Here is a 27,964-nt window from a genome sequence, read left to right as displayed (position 1 = left end):
TGTCCATCCACAAATGGAAGCCTCAATAAGGGGATTAGAAGCAAAATCCAGCAGGAGCCACAGAGTATAAAAAGAGAAGAGAGGCGCCTCTAAGTGTAGCAATATGTTGAAATGTTGTACCTTCATTAAATGTAACCATATTGCTACACTTAGAGGCGCCTCTCTTCCCTTTAATACTCAGTTGTGACTTGACACTACTTGTATATCAAGACATTGCTTGTATTTCAAGTCAAAATGTATTTAAAAATGTTGCTTGTCTTGCAAAACGCTCTCAAACCAAGGTTTTACTGTATTTTCTATTGGCCATATTTTTTTAAGCAGAACTTCACCTCCTGGATACACTGCGCATTCTTGTGCTTTAATACCCAATGCCCCCCCCCCCCCCCCCCCCCACTGCCCTTTTGTGTACATAATCGTCCATAAAAATAAAATACTCGGTTTCATTGCTCGTGCCCCCTCCTTTTCCCGTTACCATCCTCGTCTAGGAAAGAATGCCATCTTCAGCACCTGGAATATGTACGTCACACACCACAGGTGAGTATCTGAATTGATGACAGCACTGCATGACAGATAAGGAGAAAAAAAAAATACGGGTTCAGACTGGACATGCACTGTACTACACTTTACATTGTACGTCACTGCATGTGAAAACACGCACACCAACCCACATCAACATGAGTGAACAAACATCGACATTTTTATGTGCATTGATGCGTCTTAATACACATTGCAATGTCCATTTCAATGGAAACACATGTGTGTTAAAAACTCAAGTGTGAATGCAACCTAAAAATAAAAAGTACATTTTTGTTGTACTGTACTGTATATACTGTATATTCGGCTTTCTACGTATTTCCCAATGTGGAACATATGTGAAAACTGAAATAAAGGACAGTATAGCAACTAGATTACAGCAGCAGCTGTCAAATGCCTCATATTCATGAAGTGTCTAGACCCTGTGTACCCAATCCCAGCGCTGCACCCAGAAGCAGCATCTAGAACCACTGCCTGCAGCCTGTCAAAGCCTAAGGCAGGTTGAAATACACTGTGGCTGGACGGAACTGAACACTGTAGTGAGTCGGATTCACCCGTAGGGCCCTATACACTCAGGAATGTATACCTGAAAACCTGTGCTCTGGGCATATGTCACTGATTGCATACAGCCCTAAACACGAGTACCACTTGGTCCAGCATCAGGCTGCAGCATATTTCAGCCCTTCATAGATTGACAAGCTGCAGACAGTGAAGCTAGACGCTGCACCTGGGCTAATGAAAACACCGGGATTGGACGCCCACGATGTCAGTATGCACCAAGACTAATGCCCCGTACACACGGTCGGACTTTGTTCGGACATTCCGACAACAAAATCCTAGGATTTTTTCCGATGGATGTTGGCTCAAACTTGTTTTGCCTACACACGGTCGCACAAAGTTGTCGGAATTTCCGATCGCCAACAACGCGGTGACGTACACCACGTACGACGAGACTAGAAAAGGCCGGTTCAGAACCAAGCGCGGCACCCTTTGGGCTCCTTTTGCTAATCTCGTGTTAGTAAAAGTTTGGTGAGAGACGATTCGCGCTTTTTCAGACTCGTGGCTTTCAGATCGTTTTCTGACGTTCAGTTTGTGCTTGTGGGTTTGTATCTGCTCTTCAGTGCGTGCAGTCAGTTCGTATCGGAGTTTTCTGTGCGATCTTGCCCGCTCGTTGCTGTTTTTCAGGTCGCTCTTCACAGGCCTTTCTGTTCTTCAGTGCGTTCTGTTACTTCGTTCTGAGCAGCCGACCGTTTTCTAGCCATGTTGCGTATACGTACTCCTCGTAGAGTTCGTGCTGTGCGGGGGCTTGGTGTTGGGGTCCTGACCTTGACACAAGTCCAGTCCATGAACAGGGTGGGGAGGAGTTCATGGACCAAGAATTGGTTGCTTCAGCGTGACCAGTTCTCTCATATGCATTTGCTCCGTGAGATCCATGAGAATAATCCTGATGATTTCAGGAACTTTCTCCGGATGACGGACCCCGTGTTTCACCGTTTGTTGGCTTCGCTGACCCCTTATATTAGCAGGCAGGATACCTGCATGAGGCAAGCCATCACTCCGGAGCAGAGGTTGGTCGCTACCCTGTGGTATTTGGCCACAGGGAGAAGCCTGCAGGACCTCAAGTTCTCGACAGGCATCTCCCCCCAGGCTCTTCTTTGTGGACATTTACTGCTTGTGTTTGTTTGAGCTGACCCTGACAGAAATGTGTGGAGTGCAGAAAATGTCGTGATTGTGTAACCTTATACAAAGCACTGTTGGCTGTTATTTACTAAATGCAAAGACACTTTTCACTACAAGTGCACTTGCAACTGCACTGAAACTGCACTTGTAGTGCAAAGAGGATTTGCCCTTAGGAAATTACCCCCATTTTCTCATAAAACAACAATTACATCACCCCAAAAGTGTTGTAGCGTTGAGACAATAATCCACACATTCTTGATGAGCAATCTTTTTAATACCTGCACAATCACATGTGCATTTACCAAAGGTTTTTCTGACAAACCAACATGTTTGTTGTATAACAATTTTTGTGGTGTCATTATCCAAAATCAAAATGTGCATTTTATAGAAAACAGGCCTGTGTAAAACCCACAAGAAAGACACAAATCTTGATCTTACAAAGTTCACATTTGGTAGAACTTGAAGGCAATATCAGACATGAGTATTTAGGAACTGTGTTTGATATTGCGTTCAGATGGGGGGAAATCACCCCTGGAAAAGCCAAATTTGGAAGATGCACACAAATTTCACAATGTCAACATGTGCTATCTGCCATCACAGGGGATCAAGGGACGTGTTTTGGGGGAGCAAGCCCTTCCTCACCGCTACTTTATTATTGAGGAAGGGGTTGCACCCCCAAAACGCGTCCATTGATCTCCCGTGATGGCAGATAGCACATGTTGGCACACTGTGTGCATCCTCCAAATTTGGCTTTTTGGAAAAATCACAAAAACATTTCGCACATTGTAGCACACAAAAGAAGAAAGTGATTTGGAGGGGCTTTAACCACTTGAGCCCCGGACCATTATGCTGCTTAAGGACCAGAGGTATTTTTCCAATTTGGCACTGCGTCGCTTTAACTGCTAATTGCGAGGTCATGCAATGCTGTACCCAAACGAAATTTGCGTCCTTTTCTTCCCACAAATAGAGCTTTCTTTTGATGGTATTTGATCACCTCTGCAGTTTTTATTTTTTGCGCTATAAACGGAAAAAGACCGAAAATTTTGAAAAAAAATGATATTTTCTACTTTTTGTTATAAAAAAAATCCAATAAACTAAATTTTAGTCATACATTTAGGCCAAAATGTATTCGGCCACATGTCTTTGGTAAAAAAAATGTCAATAAGCATATATTTATTGGTTTGCGCAAAAGTTATAGCGTCTACAAACTAGGGTACATTTTCTGTAATTTACACAGCTTTTAGTTTATGACTGCCTATGTCATTTCTTGAGGTGCTAAAATGGCAGGGCAGTACAAAACCCCCCCAAATGACCCCATTTTGGAAAGTAGACACCCCAAGGAAATTGCTGAGAGGCATGTTGAACCCATTGAATATTTATTTTTTTTGTCCCAAGTGATTGAATAATGACAAAAAAAAAAAAAAAAAATATTTACAAAAAGTTGTCACTAAATGATATATTGCTCACACAGGCCATGGGCCTATGTGGAATTGCACCCCAAAATACATTCAGCTGCTTCTCCTGAGTATGGGGATACCACATGTGTGAGTTTTTTTGGGAGCTTAGCCGCGTACGGGGCCCCGAAAACCAAGCACCGCCTTCAGGATTTCTAAGGGTGTAAATTTTTGATTTCACTCTTCACTGCCTATCACAGTTTCGGAGGCCATGGAATGCCCAGGTGGCACAAAACCCCCCCAAATTACCCCATTTTGGAAAGTAGACACCCCAAGCTATTTGCTGAGAGGCATATTGAGTCCATGGAATATTTTATATTTTGACACAAGTTGCGGGAAAGTGACACTTTTTTTTTTTTTTGCACAAAGTTGTCACTAAATGATATATTGCTCACACAGGCCATGGGCATATGTGGAATTGCACCCCAAAATACATTTAGCTGCTTCTCCTGAGTATGGGGATACCACATGTGTGGGACTTTTTGGGAGCCTAGCCGCATACGGGGCCCCGAAAACCAAGCACCGCCTTCAGGATTTCTAAGGGTGAAAATTTTTGATTTCACTCTTCATTGCCTATCACAGTTTCGGAGGCCATGGAATGCCCAGGTGGCACAAACCCCCCCCAAATGACCCCATTTTGGAAAGTAGACACCCCAAGCTATTTGCTGAGAGGCATGGTGCGTATTTTGCAGCTCTCATTTGTTTTTGAAAATGAAGAAAGACAAGAAAAAAATTTTTTTTTTTCTTTTTTCAATTTTCAAAACTTTGTGACAAAAAGTGAGGTCTGCAAAATACTCACTATACCTCTCAGCAAATAGCTTTGGGTGTCTACTTTCCAAAATGGGGTCATTTGGGGGGGTTTTGTGCCACCTGGGCTTTCCATGGCCTCCGAAACTGTGATAGGCAGTGAAGAGTGAAATCAAAAATTCACGCCCTTAGAAAGCCTGAAGGCGGTGCTTGGTTTTCGGGGTCCCGTACGCGGCTAGGCTCCCAAAAAGTCTCACACATGTGGTATCCCCGTACTCAGGAGAAGCAGCAGAATGTATTTTGGGGTGTAATTTCACATATTCCCATGGCATGTTTGAGCAATATATCATTTAGTGACAACTTTGTGCAAAAAAAAAAAAAAAAAATTTGTCTCTTTCCCGCAACTTGTGTCGCAATATAAAATATTCCATGGACTCGACATGCCTCTCAGCAAATAGCTTGGGGTGTCTACTTTCCAAAATGGGGTCATTTGGGGGGGGTTTGAACTGCCTGGCATTTTATGCACAACATTTAGAAGCTTATGTCACACATCACCAACTCTTCTAACCACTTGAAGACAAAGCCCTTTCTGACACTCATTGTTTACATGAAAAAGTTTTTTTTTTTTTGCAAAAAAATTACTTTGAACCCCCAAACATTATATATTTTTTTAAAGCAAATGCCCTACAGATTAAAATGGTGGGTGTTTCATTTTTTTTTTTCACACAGTATTTGCGCAGCGATTTCTCAAACGCATTTTTTGGGGAAAAAACACACTTTTTTAAATTTTAATGCACTAAAACACACTATATTGCCCAAATGTTTGATGAAATAAAAAAGATGATCTTAGGCCGAGTACATGGATACCAAACATAACATGCTTTAAAATTGCGCACAAACGTGCAGTGGCAACAAAATAAATACATTTTTAAAAGCCTTTAAAAGCCTTTACAGGTTACCACTTTAGATTTACAGAGGAGGTCTACTGCAAAAATTACTGCCCTCGATCTGACCTTCATGACGATACCTCACATGCATGGTGCAATTGCTGTTTACGTTTGACGACAGACCGCCGCTTGCGTTTGCCTTAGCGCAAGAGCAGGGGGCGACAGGGGTGCTTTTTTTTTTTTTTTTTTTTTCTTTATTTTTTTGCTTTTTTATCTTATTTTTAAACTGTTCCTTTCATTTTTTTTTTTTTTTTAAATCATTTTTATTGTTATCTCGGGGAATGTAAATATCCCCTATGATAGCAACAGGTAGTGACAGGTACTCTTTTTTGAAAAAATTGGGGTCTATTAGACCCTAGATCTCTCCTCTGCCCTCAAAGCATCTGATGACACCAAGATCGGTGTGATAAAATGCTTCCCCAATTTCCCAATGGCGCTATTTACATCCGGCGAAATCTAAGTCATAAAATGCTCGTAGCTTCCGGTTTCTTAGGCCATAGAGATGTTTGGAGCCACTCTGGTCTCTGATCAGCTCTATGGTCAGCTGGCTGAATCACCGGCTGCATTCTCAGGTTTCCTGTTGAGACAGGAGAGCCAGAGAAAAACACGGAAGACGGTGGGGGGGGGGGCATTCCCTCCCACGGCTTGTAAAAGCAGTCTAGAGGCTAATTAGCCACTAGGATTGCTTTTACATGAAAGCCGACCGCTGGCTGAAAAGAATGATACCAAGATGATACCTAAACCTGCAGGCATCATTCTGGTATAACCATTCAAAGTCGTGAATGGCGTACCTGAAGACAAAAAAATGGTTAACAATAAAGCACAGTAAACGGTAAAGTATAAAAAAATTGCATACCTGAAAAGCAAACATGATAAAACATAATAACAATAAAACATTGCAGAATAGAATACAGTAAAAAAGAGCAGAACAAGAGAGAGAGAATAGAGAGAGAGAGAACAATAAAACGACAACTATTTTTTTTTATTTTATATATTTTTTTTTTTTTTTTACACTTTTTTTGTAACTAACTTTTATAACGGTAACCAGTTCCAGGTTCGGGTCTCTCAAAATGCGATGGCATCTTGGGAGACCCTGTGAAAGTGTGCCTAGTCTGTGCAATGCTGTACCCTACGCTAATACTCAACTAATGAATGGTAGCGTTCAAAACATTCACCAATGCAAAGACCAGGATTGTCAGGACAGGAGGGACAATAATAGAGGGTGTCACACCTATATTCGCGCTTGCTGTAGACACGACATCTTTTTTGGGGGTTCGTTGGGTAGGGGTACTCGGGAGGACATAAAAATGCCTCTCATGCAGCCGACTGCATTTGGTTGGGGATGTGAATGGGGGAAGTACGGGCGCTGCAGAAGCGGTGGGTTCCCAATTAGGATTGGCGAATGCAGCAGGAAGGGCACTATGGGCACGACGGGCCTGTGTTTGTCTTCTTGGTGGCAGCGGGACACTACTTGTGCTTGCCACCTCACCAGCTTGAACTGCACTTATGGGACTCGCCACATCACCAAGTGTTACTGCAGTGCTGGTTTGACTACGACCGGGGTGTACTAGGCCGCTGGCGCTTGCCAGTTCAATAAAAAGCTACCAAAAAAACTGTTAGCGATCGCAGGGATCAGGCCTGACTCTGCGAATGCTGCAGTTATGCGTTAAGTGTTTTGTAAGTGACAGTGATCGATCGATACTGCACTTGGGTGGGCTGGGCCGGGCGGAGGGGCAAAATGCAGGTGCTAGCAGGTATCTGGGCTGATCCCGCTAACACTGCGTTTTTGGGAACCCTAAACTGCTGGGGACGCCAGTATAGATCTGATCGGATCAGATATTGATCCGTTCAGATACTATACCACTAAGGGAGGTGTACGGTGCGTGCGTGGGTGTTAGCGGTACTGGCGCTAATCTGACGCTGCTTGGGGCTGGTGCTTGCCAGTTCACCAAAATACTACCAAAAAAACTGTTAGCGATCGCAGGGATCAGGCCTGACTCTGCGAACGCTGCAGTTATGCATTTAGTGTTTTGTAAGTGTCAGTGATCGATCGATACTGCACTTGGGTGGGCTGGGCTGGGCCGGGCGGAGGGGCAAAACGCAGGTGCTAGCAGGTATCTGGGCTGATCCTGCTAACACTGCGTTTTTGGGAACCCTAAACTGCTGGGGACGCTAGTATAGATCTGATCGGATCAGATATTGATCCGATCAGATACTATACCACTAAGGGAGCTGTACGGTGCGTGCGTGGGTGTTAGCGCTACTGGCGCTAACCTGACGCTGCCTGAGGCTGGTGCTTGCCAGTTCACCAAAATGCTACCAAAAAAACTGTTAGCGATCGCAGGGATCAGGCCTGACTCTGCGAACGCTGCAGTTATGCGTTTAGTGTTTTGTAAGTGACAGTGATCGATCGATACTGCACTTGGGCTGGGCCGGGCGGAGGGGCAAAACGCAGGTGCTAGCAGGTATCTGGGCTGATCCCGCTAACACTGTGTTTTTGGGAACCCTAAACTGCTGGGGACGCTAGTATAGATCTGATCGGATCAGATATTGATCCGATCAGATACTATACCACTAAGGGAGGCGTATGCTGCGTGCGTGGGTGTTAGCGGTACTGGCGCTAATCTGACGCTGCCTGGGGCGACGCATATCACCGCCGGGCGATCAGGGGGCTAAACCTTTATTCGGTAATAAACGGCGGGTGCCCTGACACTATAAAAAATAAACAAACTAACCAGCATCACCCGTAACAGTTATACGGTGATCAGTGGTGAAAGGGTTAACTAGGGGGCCATCAAGGGGTTAAAACATTTATTCGGTAGTATATGGGGGTCCCTGTCGCTATAAAACGCTGACGGCGAACCTAAATATTTAGGTCCCTAACTAGCGTCACCAGCGACACTAATACAGCGATCAGAAAAATGATCGCTTAGCGACACTGGTGACAGGGGGTGATCAAGGGGTTAAAACGTTATTAGGGGGGGTTAGGGGGGTATCCTAGACCTACAGGGGGCTAATACTCACTGTCCCAACACTGTAACTGTCACAAACTGACACCAATGCAGTAATCAGAAAAAAAAAAGAAAAAAAAAAAAAAAAACTGCTGGTGTCAGTTTGTGACAGGGGGGGGGGTGATTGGGGGGGGGATCGGGGGGCGATCGGGGGGGGAATCGGGGTGTTTTGTGTGCCTGGCATGTTCTACTGTGTGTGTGTAGTGTTGTGCACTCACATACCTGTCTTCTCTCCTCGGGCCGGAACGGAAATTACCGAGCCGAGGAGAGATGACATCATTTCCTTTGCTGCTGTTTAGCATACAGCAGCAAAGGAATGATGTGATTGGCCAGCGGCGATCGTGAGGGGGGGGCCACGAACGGATGGCCTCCCCCTCATCTCCGATCGCCGTGGGACAAAAGACGACTGCCTCGGGCACCGCGACCACGACCCCCCACCCGCGGAAGGCAAATCACGTATATGTACGTGATTTTGCCTGTCCGTGCCACCTTGCCGACGTAAATCGGCGTGAGGCAGTCGTCAAGTGGTTAAACTCGCCCCAAAACATCAATGATGTTTTTATATTTTGGAATAACATCATTGATGTTTTGCTTGATGATTTCCAATTGTAAATTACACCCCATGATCTCCCCGATCACGATCTGGGCACTTTCTGATGTGAAAGGATCTTCATCCACAACCTCACGATCACCTAAAAAGAGAGGAACCCAAAATAAATTAGGTCTAAAAAAAATGCCGCCATCCATCTCTTATCTGAGCCTGTGGTCGCAGACACTCACCTGTTGTGGTGACTAGTTCCACCACGTCTTCTTCCTCCTGCTCATCTTGTGTTGGGGGATTTCCCCTTCTTCCAGAGGGGGGGGGGTCTCTGGTCTCCTCGGATGAGGGGTGTCCTCCGAGTCTTTTCTCCCCTATGTAAAACAAAAATGGTATGATGAAACATTGCTTGGAAGTGGGGTACAATTGTCTATTTTAGCAGAGTTCCAAGATGTAGCATTTTTAGTGTCCTTTGTCAAGCTGCAATACTTTACCTGTTTGGTACAAGCTTCACAGATGGAGACCCCCCTATAGTATACACTGGGGCACCTGTGTGGCCCCCCTAATAAAAATGGTGTTCTGGGGTCCCACACTAGTGCTCCAGTGTCCAGATGTGAAAACAGCTGCTCAGTGTCCTCTCCTTACACACAATCTAGTTTGCATTTCATTCTAGTAACAAAGCCATCTACACAACCCAATTCTTTGAAGACAAGTATAGGGCCTCAAAATGGTGGCCAAATGCATATGGCCTAAACAATGGTATTTTATAGTCCGAAATAAAAATGTGTGATCCGAACGAATAATGTGCCCATGAACATGAAAGTTGCCATTTTAAACTGTACAACAGTTCCTAAAAGCACATGGAGCAGCACGAACGTAATAAACACAAAAAGAATAGGAACACAGCACAACTACTTACTTTTTTGCAGCACTCTCCGGATCTTTCTGTACTGCTCATGTTCTCGTAATTTCAGGTCCGACCACCGCTTCCTGAGCTGATCTTTCGATCGTCGTACCCTGAATTTCCGGTGCAGACTCCTGACCACTTTCGCCATGATCTTGGCCTTTCGGACATTGGGGTTGGGGTAAGGCCCATACTTTCCATCATAGTCGGCCTTCCTCAGGATGTCCACCATTTCCAACATCTCCCCAAAGGACATATTTGAGTCCTTTAATCTCCTTCTGGATTGGGACGTTTCAGGCTCCGGCCTTTCCTCCTCCTCCTCCTCGTTGCTGTACTTAGCACGATCCTGCTGTCTATCCGCCATGTGCTCTTCCTCCACTGCGCCGAACAAAAAGGGGCGGGGAATAGAATAGAAAGAACGTCGGGCGGGCGGAGTTATACGCATGCGCAGTGTGTATAAATCGTAACGCGCGCGTCTTACGTACGATCTGTGAGCGGAGGAAGGAGCATCGGAGACGCCGATCGTGCTAACGAAGGTAGGATCTAAACTTGGGCCTATACTGCTTCGAAATTGAAGCCTATATTGTAACAAGATTAGGGGAGTTTGGCCTGACATTAGGGTTTGTCTTGTGTTGTGTCTTGCAGAGAAAATGGATGGGTTCAACAACCACAATTTCCTGCCCCTGTTCATAGACAAGTACAGGGAGCTGCCCTGTCTGTGGCAGGTGAGACACCCCCACTATAATCACAAACAAAAGAGGCAGGCAGCGCTGGAGAAACTGCTGGAGTTGGTGAAGCCGGTGGTCCCCACAGCAACCATCCCTTATTTAAAAGCTAAAATTGGTGGCCTGAGGAGCACATATCTTAGGGAGCGCAAGAAGGTCACAGATTCCCAGAGGTCTGGAGCTGCAGCAGATGACATTTATGTCCCCAGGTTGTGGTACTATGAGAGACTGCAATTTCTGTCAGACCACACTGAAGTCAGGGAATCCCTCTCCACTCTTCCTTCCACTCTTCCTTCCATCCCAGCTGAGGCTTCTGATGTCCAACCTGGGCCTTCCAGCCAGGAAGAAGTGGAGGAGCCCAGCTGGAGCCAGGTATAGCATTCTTCTACAGATTTCTGGGCAATAAATAAATGATGTTTACTAGATGTTATTATTGATCATTAATTGCTGATTAAAAAAAGTGTTTTACATATCAATAGACAGTAGTGGGCACCCAAAATTGGGACAAGAATGCAAAATGCTGGGCTCAGAATGATAGTCTGTTATATTTGTTAACATTCAATTTGCAGCAGTCAGGAGGTGAAAATTGTGTGTGATTGATGTAAAAAAAACTAAAACTATGTCCCTTTTTCATACACAGGAAGGCCTCAGCCAGGAGGAGGCTGTGGAATGTGGCAGTCAGGAGGAGGCGGGGATTAGTGTCAGCCAGGAGGAGGCGGGGATTAGTGGCAGCCAGGAGGAGGCGGGGCTAAGTGTCAGCCAAGAGAAGCCTGGGACAAGTCGCAGCCTGACTGAGTCTCAGGTTCCTCCCCTCCACCTGCCATACAAAAGGGCCAGGAAGGCCACTCCCAGTCCTGTGCAGGATTCAGCATACAGGCTGATCCAGGAGGCTTCTGCGTCCCTCAGAGCCTTCCCCAGTCCTGAAGAGGCCTTTGCCTGCATGGCTGCCACCAAATTGCAGGGCATGCAGGAGGGCCAACGCAAGATCTCTGAGGACCTGATTTATAAAGTCCTACGTAAGGGGGAGAGTGGGGAACTGACACACAAGACGGATGTCATTGAGATCGACGATCCTCCTCCTCCTCCTGCTGCCACAACTCCACCACCACAGCCAAAGGCTGGAAGGAAGCGTGGAAGGAAGACCAAAGAGTGATTGCCCTGGGTTCAGTCTGGTCTGACAAAAGCTGCAGTCTCTTGTATGACCACAGCCTGGGGACACAGATGTCATCTGCTGCTTTCCAGATCTCTGGGACTTCTGGACCAGACTGCCCTCCCTTAGATATGGACTCCTCAGGCCACCAATTTTGCTTTTAAATAATTGATGACTGCCCTGGGGGTCCAAGGTTTCGCCCACTTCTGCAGTTTCTCCAGCGTTGCCTCCCTCTTTGTTTATAGTTGTGACCCCTTAATAAAATATTTTTAGGTAAATTCTACTCTCCTGTGTGTGTTTTCATCCAAAAAGGACAGTTTGTTGGTGACGATTCAGGTACATTTCTAACATAAAATGTGAAATTAACAAGGGACAACAACACCAAACAATCTCCTACAGATTAAATAGAACAACATATCAATGGTGTTGTGGGAACTTGTCACAAAAAACACACAAACATTTTCGGGAGTACAAATCAAAATCACCAAAAAAAAAAAAAAAAGAGAAACACAAAAAAAGATTCTACATTAAAGGCAAAAAAAAAAAAAATAAAATATACAAAAATATGTTGTCAGATGTGAGAAATCAAAATATATTGAGGGAATCCCGATAAATAGTAACGAAAGAAGTTTGTGAGAAGTGTGTGTGAATATGAGCATCAAAACTACTTAATTCTTGTCACATTATAAAGAAGAAGAGAGTGCGCTGTATTAAACCATTTTTGACATTGCAGCGTGACGAAAGTGCTGTATCCATTACGAACGCTAAGTTTACCAGAACGAGCTGTCCCGTGTCGGAATTTCTTCTGAGCATGCGTGGCACTTTGTGCGTCGGAACAGGCCACACACGGTCGTAATTGACGCGATCGGATTTTGTTGTCGGAAAATTTTATCTCCTGCTGTCCAACTTTGTATGTCGGAAAATCCGATGGAAAATGTCCGATGGAGCCCACACACGGTCGGAATTTCCGACAACACGCTCCGATCGGACAATGTCCATCGGAAAATCCGACCGTGTGTACGGGGCATAACAAGTTCCTGTCCTTCCACAGTCAGCTCAGTATTTCTATTGGCAATCATTTTATGTGCCCTGTTCACACCTTTGTGGCTCAAATCTCCAAAACGCTCAACATCCAAAATCCCATGGTTTTCAAGTGTGCTTGTTCATGCCTGAGCACTGTGCCGCTTGAAGCTTGTGGTTTTGAAAAGGTACATGAGCTTCTTTTGAACCACAAACTTTTTTGGCCCCAATCAGCTTGAATGGAAGCATCTGAAAATCCACAAACATACTGGAAAAAAAAAAACACATATGTGGGTAGGTTCAGCTGCAATAACACACACACAGTCCAAGTGCAACTAGTAGAACTTGTATTGAAGTAAAGGCAAAACAGTTCACAAACAACCCAGTGGGAAAAGGCCCGACCGGAAACACTCATGAATAATGATGGGTTTGGGCGTGTTCAGATCGTACCCATCACTGCACACCGGCAAGCATAGGGAGTGGGGCATTTCACAGCCCGCAGCTGCAGATACACGCTGCCTATGATTGGCGGTGTTCAGTGACGGCTTCCTGGTTGGTACAATCTAAACACGCTTGAGCCCATCATTACTCATGAATGACAACAGTGTGTAATTGAGCAGGTATCAGCTGAATTGACAGCATCTGTCTGGAGGGGCAGATTGCAGCCTGCCGCTAATACTGTCCCTGACAGATGGGTGACCTGTCCCTTCACTACCCACAGGCAAATGCACCAAACCCAGGGGCCAGGGTCATAAATAGACTCAGCCACACCCAAGATGGCAGCTAGAGTCTGTCAGGGAAGTACTCGCCGAGAGCGGTTCACCCTTGCAACTAAGCGGTCTGCCCCCTGGAGGTGGTACAGGGAGTGAATGGCACAAAGAGGCACAGGCTACCCCAATGGACCGTTGGTGACTTGCATGAAGGTCCTTGTAGAGAAGAGCCGCTGTGCAGAGACTGGTAAACAGGAGTACAGGCTGGAACAAATAATAGAAAGTCCAGAACCAGGCTGAGGGTCAAACACCAGGATCAGTAGTTTTAAGCTGCAGGCTGAAGGATGGTGTCTAGAAGACACGGGTAAGTCCAGGTACAGGCAGGGGGTCAGGCAAGGAGACAGGAGACAGTCCAAGTAACAGGCTGGGGGTCAAACACAGGAGACAGGTGGAAATCCGATTAAACAAGCCGAGGTCAGGTCCAGGAGAAGAGTAGAGGAGTCCAATAGCAATCCGGGTCACAACAGGTAATCAGGCACAGGTATAGGAGACAGGATCAAGTTACACAGGGAGCTGAGGCAAACCAGCAATTTGTCTGATCATCTGAGCGCCTTTTATAGGCCGCCCAAAGGATCACGCTGGGTGTGCGCATGTGCGAGCGCCGGACCGCGAATGCGCGTGCACCAGAACGCCGTTCCGCCGCGCATGCGCGCAAGGACACGGCCGCAATGACAGGAAGGAATGTTCCTCTGACAGAGTCACATGGGAGGCCAGCATCCAATCGCATCACTGCCCCAGTGACTCAGGAAACCATAGAGGAACCATGTTCCTCATGACTTCCTCTCCCTCTGCATTTCCGCTGAAGTTAAGTGCCACCTGCCTACACACATCGCGCATTTCTTTTCCCTAGTAACTAGCTTTCCATTGGCTAAACATTTTTAAAAATTGAAAGGCTCAGCTGACCATAAAAACATCAGTACAAACAAAACAAAACAAAAAAGTCAGCAAAACAACAAAAAATGCTCAGCTCAAGTATGAAGGGCTAATTCACACCACAGCGCATTTGTTAACAAATGTGTGTTGTCTTTTTTGTAACGCATTGGTGTGCATTTTACATGTGTTGCATTTTTTTTTGGCTTGTTTGTTTTGTAGTGTTTTAAATTTATATGCATTTGTATGCATTTGAACGCGTTGTGCTGCGCTGAAAAAGAGTAGTACACGCCATACTTCTTTTTACAGCATTTGGCAAATTAAACGTAACACGTGTGAACTGCATTCCTAGGGAACCATTATTTTTTGGCTGCCATGCGCTGGGAATGCGCTCACACTAGAGTTGCCACCCCATTCCTTTAAAACCGAACACACATTAATTACACAGGTTCTATGACTGATTAAGGTAGTAATTAAACTCACTTGGTGCCTTATCTGCATTAAATTAGCCTCAGAACCTGTGTAATTACTGTGTTTGGGTTTAAAGGGATGAGGTGACCACCCTATCAAAAACACAACCCAGCGCATCTGGTGTGAATGAACCCTAATGCCCCGCACACACGATCAGAAAATCGTATGGAAAATACCACTTTCGAAGCGATCGTACGATAATCGGATCGATAGTACAGAGCTTTTGAGAGCCGATCAGGACAGTTCATCCGATACTATTCTATTGGACGTGCACGAAATTTTTTTCATACGATGCCAGATCGTACGATTTTCGTTTAATCAGTACAGCTATCATTCGAAAATGCAATACAAATGCATTACATGATTACAACGCATGAAATCACTTCCGAATTTTTTTTCTGTCGTACGGGAATTTTCGTGCCTTTAGTAAACTCATCAGATTCGATCTGGGATTAGCATGCAAAACAAAACAGACAATCATTCGTCCGATAATCTCATCATGTGTACGGGGCATTAGTCTGGGTTCACACTTATGCAATGCGAATGGGTGCGATTCTTGTACGGATTTTTCATGAAATTCAGCGTGATTTTGTGTTGTGATTTGTGCTAAAGACAGTGCAATTGTAATGCAAATTTAATGCATTTTCAGATGGTATTGGGTACAGCTGCAATTTCTGCGAGGGGATATGTAAAAATCTAGGGGAAAAAAAAGTATTCGCACACATCTGAACACAAGATGCAAGTTCAGTGCGGTTTCCATTGATTTATATGGAGAGGAAAATCGCATTGCATTGGCAATGTATAGATGTGAACGACTGATATTAAACACAATGGGGTTTATTCACCAAAGGCAAATCCACTGTGCACTACAAGTAAATCACTGTAAATCTGAGGGGAACATTTTTGCTTGCACATGATTGGATGATAGCAATCAGCAGAGCTTCCTCTCATCTCAGATCTTCCCCTCAGATCTACATCGAGTGCACTTGTAGTGCACAGTGGATTTGTCTTTAGTAAATCAACCCCAATGTATTTTTGGGTGACATGAGAATCTAGGCTTTTTGTAACGCATCAAATTCACAACAGACTCACATTAGTGTGAACCATCACTAAGGCTGGGTGTCAGACATTGCATGTGATTCGCCTCGCATTGCTGTTAGGGTCACCACCATCACAGTCCCTGGGCATGCTGGGACTGTGCCGCCATAAGGGCATGCGGCCCTTAACCCCCCATGTTGAGGGCATGCGGCCTGGTTCAGGAGGGGGGGGGGTGTTCGCTCGTCCCCACCCCCATTTGTGACCGGCCGGGCTGCGTGCTCGGATAAGGGTCTGGTATGGATTTTGGGGGACCCCCACGCCGTTCATTTTTTCGGCGTAGAGGGTTCCCCTTAAGGTCCATACTAGACCCAAGGGCCTGGTATGCTCCTGGAGGGGGAACCCATGCCGTTTTTTTATTTAAAATTTGGTGCGGAGTTCCCCTTCAAGATTCATACCAAACACAGTGCCTGGTATTGGCGGGGATCCAAGTCGGATCCCCGTTCATTGAAAGTCGGACCCATGCCGGCCCCAAGTCGCAGGGCAAAGTCGGATCCAAAGTAGGACAGCTGTTGTGTCGCACCAGTGTGAACCCAGCCTTAAACCCGAACACATATGAATTACACAGGTTCTGTGGCTGATTAAGGTGGTAATTAAAATCACTTGGTGCCTTATCTGCGTTTAATTAGCCTCAGAACCTGTGTAATTCAAAGGTGTTCAGGTTTAAAGGGATGAGGTGGCAACCCTAATTGCTGTGCAGGTCACGAGATGTCTGTGCGATACAAATTCCCCCATACAGATTGTATGGCAGAATTTGCATCGCATTTGGACCAAAATGTAGCAGGGCCCTTTTTTTGGTCCGCACTGGAATCAGATCACATGGGCGTTTACACCCATGTGCTCCGATTTGTGCACCATTTCGCAGTTCGCACTGCGATCCGATCTGGGAGTGTTATTAACTTTGTATTGGACACCAGTAGCGGTACGCATAGGGCAGTGTGAACTGCCTGCGAGAGACATGTGATGCGTGAACCCGCACAGGAATCACGCTGGTTCCTGCATCTCATATGTGCGAACCCAGCACCTAATGCCCTGTACACATGATGAGATTTATCAGACGAATGATCGTCCGGTTTTTTTTTTGCATGCTAATCTCAGATCGAACCTGATGAGTTTACTAAAGTCACGAAAATTCCCGTACGGCAGAAAAAAAAATTCGGAAGTGATGTCATGTGTTGTAATGCATTTGTATTGCATTTTCGAACGATAGCTGTACTGATTAAAGGAAAATCGTATGATCTGGCATCTTACGAAAAATATTTTCATGCACGTCTGATATAATAATAGCGGATGAACTGTCATGATCGGCTCTCGAAAGCTCTGTACCAAGGATGAGCTCTGGGGTGTTCGCAACTAGCACATTCAGAGCCCGCCAGGAAGTCGGCACTGCGCTGCGCTAATCACAGGCAGTGAGACATTCCTATATCTCTAGCCGCGCTTGGGGACAATGTCTGCCTATGATTAGCACTGTGCAGTGCCGACTTCCTGGCGGGCTCTGCATGTGCTAGTTGCGAACACACCTGAGCTCATCCTTACTCTGCACTAATGATCCGATTATCCTATGATTGATTTGAAAGCGTGTCCCGTACATTAATGCAGCCTTAAAAGTTCATGAATTTTGTTCCGTACACAAGTGACTAAGATGATCACATGGCATAGCAGGTAACATCTTGGTCATTGCATCCAAAACGCATTAGTGTTCGTACATCCGGATGGAGGATTACCGGTGTATTTGTAGTCAGTACAAATCAGTTTCTCGATCTAATGCTTTTGTCTTTCCTCCCCCTCCTCCTCCTTTTACCTGTAAGCAGGGCAGAGCTGTTTAGTAATCGTACACCTGTCCAAGGCCACGCCCTCTTCTTGGCTACACTTCCCAAACAAGTGCATGGATAAGCATGAGCCCGTATGAGAGGGAACCCCCTGTATTTGTATTTTAATCTCTGAAAGGGGACGCAGCACCATGGCACTGGATGACAACAGCTTGTATCCGACTAGGAGTAAGCCTTGGCTCAATCACAATGATCTTGCGGTATCCAGACGGTGCAGCCTTCCTCCAGAGCTGCTCTCAGGATTGGATCCTAAAGGTAGACTTCCCAAAAACATCAAAATATTGGATCCTTTAAGACGGACTAAAAAGAGACCTTCAATCATCCCAGGTAAGGCAAGCAGGAGGTTACATCGCTGCTAATTGTATGTAAGATGGATTCTGAGTCACCTTGTTTTTATACTATAATAGAAAAACAATCACAGCGTTACGTCATTCCTATAGACCCGTGGGACTGTAATTACTCGGCATGCCTAAGGACGTTAATTGTCTAGGTGACATTTTAAAATCATTTCCAGGGTACTTTGCTGATCACATAGTGTATAGAAGTGCAAGAACAAATTTAAAAGGTCTAGAAATGGTTTTAATCCCCACATTTAAATGCTCTTTAAATCACACTTCTTAGTAAATTTACAGAACAAAAAGATGAGAAAACAGGAAAAGATGACAATCTGATAAAGCATACATTAGAGGTTATATTTTATGAAGCATTTGTTATTTCCTATAACCAGAGATGTTCCAGGAGAAAACCTATTCATGGGTAAGGATGAGCTCCGGCGTGTTCGCACAGCCCACGTGCTGAGCCCGCCAGGAAGTCGGCACTGCGCTAATCACAGACAGTGAGACATTGTCCCAAAGTGCAGCTGCAGAGATCGGGAAATGTCTCACTGACTGTGATTAGCGCAGCACAGTGCTGACTTCCTGGCAGGCTCAGCACGTGGGCTGTGCGAACACGCCGAAGCTCATCCTTATTCATGGGCAAATTGGCATCTATCAAATTGTATGAATGAACATGGTAGTTCTTGCATTGATAGAAATGTAGATGGCTCGACCGTTGACCGGCAGATCAAGGAAAAGTTAAAGGATCTATTTGTGGAAAATTCTGTGCTGGGACCTGCCACGTGGGGCACGGATCATGACGCAGGGTCTAATTGCAAGTCTGTGGCCCACTGTTCATTTCAATGATACCTTGCGTTTCTTGTCCACTTACCTTTGTTGAAATTTAGGTGTGTTCTGTTGTAACCTCTATTCATCATAATAAACATATTAAGGCATAGTTCACATTAATGGCAAAGGGAGGGGTAAAAACAGGTAATCCTGAGTCTTTACTGCCCCCCCCCCGGACCACCCACTTCCAAATTAACATGGCGACCAGAGGGGTGAATTGATGACGACGCAGTCACGGTGAAACAGCAATTTTATTTTTTGGCATGTCAAGTTTAAGAGGTGGTACCATCTGTCAAACTTACTTATTGAAATCAATGGGACCACGCAACCACAACTGCATGTCAAATGCAGCTATGGCAGTTGCAGCATAATAGTTCAATGTAAAATTCCCATTGGGGTAAAAAAAAAAAAATCTCCTCTGTAAACTGGCTGTCAATTGTTGTCTGAAAAGTGATCCACTGCGGATTGCTTTTCTGAGGGTGGAAAAGTCTACTGTCTACAAAAAGAAATTTATCACAGATAGCTGCTGACTCCTGTCAAAGTCAGTAGAGTGCAGACATTAAGACTTTGTACACATGAGCCTCAAAAGGGGTGCACTTCCTTGTGCTTAATGTAGGAGATTTGTGTGGAGCTGGGTGGTTTGATCATAGTCTTAGCCCGCCAGGATGCTTTGCGCTATACTTTGACAAGGCATTCCCTGCCCCTTGTATATGTGCAGCTGTGGGAAGGCAAATGCCTCAGCTGCAAATGATTGGCCCAGTGCAGATGACGCTTCCTGGCGGGCTCACTCAGGTGGGTTCGGACTAGGATCCAAACACACCTAAGCTCATTCCTAGTCAAGAGTAAGGCCCCATTCACACTAGCGCGTTTTTTGATGCATTTTGCATTTTGCAGAAATGCATGGGAATTTTTTAACATGGGTTCCTATGGAACATGTTCACATCAATGCTTTTTTGTATCTCTGCGTTTTTAGAAAGGGTCGGGGACTTTTTTTCATGCAAAAAGCAGCGTTTTGCATGTAATGGTTTTCAATGGACAAGCATCAAAAACGCAAGTGCAGCGTTTTTGCAGCGTTTTTGGTGCGTTTTTGCCGTTTTTGCCGTTTTTTTTATTTTTTTTTTTGTAATTTTTTTTTTAAGACTGTAAAAAAAAATGAAAAAAAAAAAACGCAAATCGCGGCAAAAACGCCGCAAAAACGCGGCAAAAACGCGGCTCAAAAACGTGGCAAGCATGAAAAAAAAACCTCCAAAAACGCTCAAAAGCAACATGCATAGGTGTGAATCGAGCCTTAGGATGAGCTCCGGCGTGTTCGCACACTCCACATGCAGAGCCCGCCAGGTAGTCGGCACGGCGCTAATCACAGGCGGTGAGACATTTTCCCGATGTGTGGCTGCAGAGATCGGGAAATGTCTCACTGCCTGTGATTAGCGCAGTGCCGACTTCCTGGCGGGCTCTGAACGCGGGGTGTGCGAACACGCTGGAGCTCATCCTTAGTCAAGAGTCAATAATTTGGCATATTGTATAAAGGCCATGAAAGAATTGTGTGTAGCACCCTCCTATTTTAGAGTAGGCTGCAAGGCAAATTTAGTTAGCTCCTCTGTAATCAATGGAGCAGGGTTCAATTGCTGTAGGCTGTTCAGTGTCTTACAGGCTGCTGTTTTGCTGCTTCCCCCTGTCTTCTGGAGATTTCTAGAAGTATAGTGGGAGGGAGAGCAGGACAGGCACCCTGCATATTTTTATGGAATTCCAGCCAATCCCTGGAGGGGTGTGCCCAATAGGTGGCTGAAGAGCCTATAAATGTTCTTAGTGCAGAGCTCCAGCCTTCTAGAGAAGACCCCCTCGGGTCTCTGCCCCTAGGGGGAGTTAGACAGAGGAGAAGCATGAGGAGTTCTTTTTGAAGACATCAAGGTCCCAGTTAGGTTTAGCTGAGAAGCTATCGGAGAGAGAGATAGTTTGGGTCAGAGCCAGGAGAACAGGTGTGGGGAAGCTCTATTATTCTGGGACTGAGTGAGTACTACATCCTGCTACACCATGGGTGCTCAACCTGTGTCCCTCCAGCAGAACTACATATCCCATCACGCCTTTGGGAGTCATGCTTGTAACTGTCAGTGGCTTGCAATGCCTCATGGGAGCTGGAGAGCCACAGGTTGAGCACTCATGTGCCACACAGAGAAGTGACTGTGGAGTGCTTTCCCTTAAAAGCCCGTACATTGCAGCCAGGAGCTGTGCAGTATGGTCAGGACTTGTGCATTATCGCCTAAGTGTGTCCTATCCAGCCAGGAGTTGTGCAAGTCGGCAAACAGACAGTACAGTGCAGCCTAAGGTTGTGCAATACAGCCTGCAATTTTTTGTACAGAGCAACCAGAAGCCTAGTAAATCCCATGCTCCCCATCCTTATCCAAGTTCTTGCTCAATAAAAACCCTAAAAAGGAACCCCTAGACTGATTCTTGAGCCAGACGAAGAATGCCAAAAAATGCTGTGTGCCTGGCTGTGCATGCTGTGAATAGTGGAAATAGGCCCAATCACAGTGGCTCCTGCAGGGGTAACGTTACAGTTGGATAGATTTGTTTTGTCACATTGTATATTCAGCATAATGATTATATCATTGCTACTTATGCTTGTATCGTATATCCTCCTCTAGTAGTAATGTACTAGTAAATAGTAGTGGTAAATACCACCTGGGGCTTAGAAATAGTGCTAAGGATTAGGTTTAGAGTAAAGCGAACATGTGCTTTTGTTATTCAGGTTCAGATTAATGCCAGCCCTAACTGCCTATGTTTATCTTTCCTTGTTCCGCCAGGGCTCCATTAGCCTGAAGGAGCTACCAGAAAAAGCCTTGTATAATTGCCAAGTCATTCTGTCTGGAGCTTACGTAGAGCTAAGGACTCTCTCTGTCCCCTTTAGAACTGGTCCATAGCAACTGTCTGCTCGGGATCTAAGAACTTTCTAAATATCTCTATTTTCTGAGTAAGACTAGCCACATGGCATGCTAAGTGTTGTACATACACTATATTGTTAAACGTATTGCCTTTACACACACATGAACTTTAATGGCATCCCAGTCTTCCTCCATAGAGTTAAATATTGAACTGGCCCACCCTTTGCAGCTATAACAGCTTCAACTCTTCTGGGAAGGCTGTCCACAAGGTTTAGGAGTGTGTCTATGGGAATGTTTTACCATTCTTCCAGAAGCGCATTTGTGAGGTCAGGCACTGATGTTGGATGACCGAGCCTGGCTCACAGTCTCCACTCTAATTGATCCCAAAGGTATTCTATAGGGTTGAGGTAAGGACTGTGTGCAGGCCAGTCAAGTTCCTCCACCCCAAACTCGCTCATCCATAGCTCATATGAACCTTGCTTTGTGCACTGGTGTGCAGTCATATTGCAACAGGAAGGGACCATCTCCAAACTGTTCCCACAAAATTGGAAGCATGAAATTGTCAAAAATGTCTTGGTATGCTGACACGGGGCCAAGCCCAAACGTGAAAAAAAAAACCCACACCATAACCCCCCCCACCACCACCACCAAAATCAGTTTGGGGCGGTGGAACTTGACTGGCCTGCACAGAGTCCTGACCTCAACCTGATAGAGCACCTTTGGGATGAAAAAGAGTGGAGACCGCGAGCCAGGCCTTCTTGTCCACATCAGTGCCTGATCTCACAAATGCGCTTCTGGAAGAATGGTCAAACATTCCCGTAGACACACTCCTAAACCTTGTGGACAACCTTCCCAGAAGAGTGGAAGCTGTTAAGCATGCTGGCTGAAGGAAAAAAAAAAAAAAAACATCTATAGCCAGCTTAAGACCCTGTTTTTACATTTGAGAGTTTTGTAGCCTGTAGCAAAATGTCAGTTGCTCAGAAAAGTACATGAGCTACTTTTCAGGCAGATTTTAGTTTTTTCGTACTCCTAGACTTCAATGGAAAATGAATGAACAGTAGGAAATTACCGGTGGGGTTTTTTTTAATTTTTTTTTTTTTTTTTTTCAGGCATTTTCAGTTCAAACAGCAGCTCCCCTCCCCTTTTGTAGCAGCACTCCACACCTTAAACAGGTTTCTACTGTGCACAGAAAAAATGCCTAAATGAAAAACACCAAAAAAAAACAAAAACCCCCCCTATAAAATTAGCAAATCTGCTCAAAAAAACACTAAAAAATGCCTGAAAAAAATGCCTCAGACCGCTCAGCTCAAGTGTGAATTTAGCCTAAAGGCTAAGTTCACCTTAATACCCGATACACACAATGAGATTATCTGACGAATGATCGTCCCGTTGTTTTTTTTGTTTTTGTTTTGTTTTGTTTTTTGCATGCCAATCTCAGATTGAATCGGAAGAGTTTAGTAAAGTCACAAATTCTGGTACGATAGAATTGTAGCAAGGTCCCGGGTCCCCTTTGGTCTAATGAGAACCTCCAGAGTTAGGGACAGCTGACATCCTTCTGTTTAGAGTGGGTTACAAGGCATAGTGGGTGTAGTGCAAGTTAGATTCATGGGCGCCAGACACTTCTTGAATGCAAAGAGATTTATTTTCTCTTGAACAAAATTGTGGGAGAGAGGGTTTAGGGCCGGGACACCCTTTAGTAGTTTCAAGTTAATTAGCAGACTCTGAGACTTCTACAGGTAGACAGTCATGCAGGGAAAGGCACCCAGCAGAACACCACTTCTGCATATGTAGGATTGCTGTCTCCTTTGGCAACAGTCTTATAACAGTTTCTAACACAAGTTGTAACAAACTTCTGTACTTCCTCTGCAATCACTTCTTGTAGATCTTCACTCCACTGAGCTCCCAGTCTCTCTCACTAGACTTACTGATCCACTGCCACTGGATCTCCTGAGCTTTTCCAACCTTCTCACTGAGTATCTATCTCAAGCATCACCCCTGCTTCCCTGCTGGGTCCCTAGCTTGGCACTCACAGATACGCCTCAAGCGTCACCCCACTGGCTGGGTCCCTGGCTTGGCACCTGCTGAAGTTTCCAGATTCTTCACCGTCCCCGGTTAGTGAGAATACTGCTCCGGTACTTGATTCAGCTACTCACTGTGGTCCCTGGTAATAAGGGGGATGGTCCCTTAGCGGCGACAGCTTCCCCTCTACCTCTGACCAGGACAGGTTCTCCAGCCGGCAGAACCGTCACTTCTGGTTGGACTGCAGTCCCAACCCTACGCTGCTCTCCTGCTTCTGGATCGGCCCTCAGACTTTGGCCTAGCAGCCCGGGGCAGCACAACACACGTCTACGCGGACAGCCATCCAGGTGGCACCGAACCCGATCACCTGACCTCACCCAAATAATTAGGCTCTCCCACTAGGTCAAGGGACCTAAGAAAATCCCTGCCTATTGGCTGAGATACCCCATTCTTTCCTAGTCTGTCCTTGCAATGCCCTTGTCTTATCTAATGTCACCAGATACTCAGCCATCTAGTGACAGAAGAGAGAAGTGCAGCAATTCCAGAATTAGGGTGGAATCAACTGATCTCCTATCAATTGGCCAAGGCAACTATACCTGGCAGGTTACTATAAGGCTAGTTTCACACTGAGGTGTGCGGGCGCCGGCAGTACAGCGGCGCTAAATATAGCGCCGCTTTACCGTCATTTTAGCGATGCGGTTTTAACCCCCCCGCAAGCGGCTGAAAAAGAGTTTGCAGCGCTGCCCTATTGTTTTCAGCCACATTATATATATATATATATATATATATATATATATATATATATATATATATATATATATATTATAGTGTTAAATCTATTTGTTCCAAAAAATAAACATTTGCTTAGTGTATACCAAAGAGGTTGACCATGTAGTCGCTATATAAGGTCCTACTTGTCGATAACATAAAGCAGATGCATTTTGTTTACAATTGTGAATAATTAAGTAATGATGATGGATTGAACAGTGCTCCCATGAGATTTTCAAAGCTTGGGATATTTTTTTTTTTATAACTTAACGCTGCTGTAAACTTCCCCACAACTTTTATCCCTGACCTGTCTGGTGTGTTCCTTGGCCTTCATGATGCTGTTTGTTCACTAAGGTTCTCTAACAAACCTCTGAGGGCTTCACAGAACAGCTGTATTTATACTGAGATAAAATTACAGGTGGACTGTATATACTAATTGGGTGACTTCTACAGGCAATTGGTTCCACTAGATTTAAGTTGGGGGTATCAATGTAAAGGGGGTTGAATACAAAAGCATGCCACACTTTTCACATATTTATTTATAAAAAATTTTGAAAACCATTTATAATTTTCCTTCTACTTCCCAATTATGTGCCACTTTGTGTTGGTCTATCACATATAATCCCAATAAAATACATTTACGTTTTTGGTTGTAACATAACAAAATGTGGAAAATTTCAAGGGGTATGAATACTTTTTCAAGGCACTATATTTCTGCTGTGAGTACAGCCAGAAGCTTCCAGCCTATACAAACCAAGACAGAATGACGTTGTTTGCCTATAATTGCACAGGAACACACCAGTGATTGGCACGAGGATCCACATCACACACCAAGGGAGACTTGCATCCAATGTACAGTATATAGAAGTGCTCGATGCTGAGGGTTTCCGGGAGTCAACATTCTAGCAAATATTATAATTTCTACTTTTCAAAGTGGCTTATTTTCAACTGTTTTTGATCTACTGATTGTGTGTGTCTTTTTAAGCAGGGATGCTAATTGCCTTCCCTGATATACAGATGACCCTTAGAGGGAGCATTTCTGTTTTATGAGATATACGGTACTATGGAACAGCAAGCGAACTAAAATGTGAAAATTGCAGCAAAATTTCCTTTCACATAAATGTTAGTTATAATTCAGAATCTCTCAGCTTTTCCCATAGGTGAGTTTGGCCCTGTCCACTCTCAACTCCTATTGTTCAGTAAAGCTACCTGTCACATTAAAAGCCCAATAGTCAGTGAGGCTCAGGAAATAGAAGGTGATGCCAAGTATAATTTTTATAGGGAAGGTCCGGCTATGCATTAAACTTTACCTATATCTACGGATCTGATGATGATGATATGTGACTTTTACTGAAGTTGAAATTGACTTGTGCACATTTTCATCATCTGTTAATTTTAGGCCTCGTGCACACTGGACGTTTTTACAGCAGCTGTTTTTGGCAGTAGATGTTTTTTCTACAGTCATTAAACTCTTCATGATGTTATCCTATGTGTCCATGAACACATAGGCTGTTATCAGCAGTTTTGGGCAGTAAGGTTTTTGAGCAGCAAAAAAACAAAACAAAACTAGTGGGTTCTGAGAGATGTTTTTGAGCTGTAAAAACTCTGATAAACGATCAAAAACGTCGCCCACCAGCGTTTAACGTTTTTGCTCCATTGGGGAAAAAAAAAAAAAAAAACTAACGCAGAAAACTGCTAAAAAAAACGCCAATAAACGCTAAAAACCAATATAGAAAAAAAGTTGAAAAACTCACTGCAGGGCTACTGACGTTTTTATAACATTATTTTAACGCCCAGTGTGCATGAGGCCTAAAGTATAAGACCTCATGCACACTGGACGTTTTTACAGCAGCCGTTTTTGGCAGTAGACGTTTGTTTTTTGTTTTTTTGTTTTTTTTCTACAGTCATTAAAGTGGTGTTCCACCCAAAAAATAAAAAATACATGAAAATTCCTAAAAAAAAAAAAAAAAAAGAAAAAAAAAAAACATTTGGAAAATTTTTTTTTAACTCACCACTAAATGCCTCTTGCTAGGGGGTCCCTCATAGTCTGCCTCTTTCAGTGCCTGGGCTGGTGACATCACTTCCCCCTTGGCACAGGAAGGACTCGGCTCTGCTCCCTCCATCTTGTCAATCACCTGGGACCCATTACAGGTCCCAGGTGACTGAGCGGCCAATCACGGCGCGCGGCACCGCTCGCCCATGCGCAGTAGGTGCCCGGCTGTGAAGCCACAGCCTGGCGCCCACAGTTGCAATGCCGGCGCCGCCGAACGGAGGGGGAGGCGAGCGGGGCTTCGATCCCCCGAATCGCTGGACCCTGGGACTGGTAAGTGTCCAATTAACTCAGCAGCTGCAGTATTTGTAGCTGCTGACTTTTATTTATTTATTTATTTTTTTTTTTTTTAAGGGGCCCTCCTCTTTAAACTCTCCATGTTATCCTATGTATCCATGCACACATAGGCTGTTATCAGCAGTTTCGGGCAGTGGCGTTTTTGACCAGTAAAAAAAAACGTCGCTCACCAGCATTTTTTAACGTTTTTGATCCATTAGGAAAAAAAATGTTTTTTTTCTTAAAAGAAAAAAAGGCTAAAAAACGTTAATAAACGCTATTGCAAAAACATTGAAAAAAGTTGAAAAACTCACTGCAAAGCTACTGGCGTTTTATAACGTTATTTTATCGTTCAGTGTGCATGAGGCCTAATACTCGCATACTTCAGTGTAAATATGTTGTTGCAGCAGTAATGTGTATATCACCCAGTAAGAGCTGGCTCCGCCCAAGCACTTCCATTGTTATTTTTGTATTACAATTTTGTATGAGTCAATACTGCTTGCAGTAAAAATATTTTCTTCTTGTTTTAATAAGTATTTTTCTGACAAGGCAAATGGTAAACTGGTTTATTGTATTTCAGTGAATTTGCATATATACTTTTTTTTTTTTTTGCCTTCCTGCTTGGGAATGTTTGCTAGTTTATTTATAAAAAGGTTCAGTATACTAAAATAAGCCATTGTACAGCAAAAGTCTAAAATTGTACATATTCTTGTGGATGTGGTCTGGCTAATGTGCCTGGGATATTTTTAGATTGTTTAAATATAATAGAATGCTGTTCCTTCCCTGCTGTTCATTCTGTTCCTACACAAGAAGTGGAGCAAAACATTACATTTAATATGTAAATTATGGGAAAGGCATTGGTGTTTTAGAATACGTTTTTTTTTTTGTTTTGTTTTGTTTTTTTTTTCATTTTATATAGCATAAGTCTGTGCTTTTATACAGTGCATACATTTCTAAAACTAGTCTTGGTCCACAAAGAAATCCTACATTTCTGCCACATTAAGATCCACTTGTCCAATTAAAGGTAACCTATTGTAAATGAATATGGAGGCAATGCTGACCTC

The 27,964-nt window shown here is 44.4% G+C and overlaps 1 protein-coding gene across 3 annotated transcripts in view; it reads left to right on the top strand.

Annotated features, from left to right (window-relative positions):
• FRY (FRY microtubule binding protein) overlaps positions 1 to 27,964 on the top strand; it is a 653,558-nt gene that overhangs the window by 207,934 nt on the left and 417,660 nt on the right. The window contains exon 1 of one of the 3 annotated variants that reach the window (XM_073613347.1): positions 17,785 to 18,072. The exons of the other annotated variants lie outside the window; for them this stretch is intronic. Within the exon in view, the coding sequence (XP_073469448.1) occupies positions 17,877 to 18,072 (196 nt within the window). The 5' untranslated portion in view covers positions 17,785 to 17,876. Of the gene's footprint in view, positions 1 to 17,784; positions 18,073 to 27,964 lie in introns of those variants that run through there. 3 annotated transcript variants of the gene reach the window in all.

The sequence above is a fragment of the Aquarana catesbeiana genome, linkage group LG02, assembly GCF_042186555.1.
Source record: "Aquarana catesbeiana isolate 2022-GZ linkage group LG02, ASM4218655v1, whole genome shotgun sequence".
NCBI classification, from domain to species: domain Eukaryota; kingdom Metazoa; phylum Chordata; class Amphibia; order Anura; family Ranidae; genus Aquarana; species Aquarana catesbeiana.
This window is presented reverse-complemented; position numbering and strand designations above follow the sequence as displayed.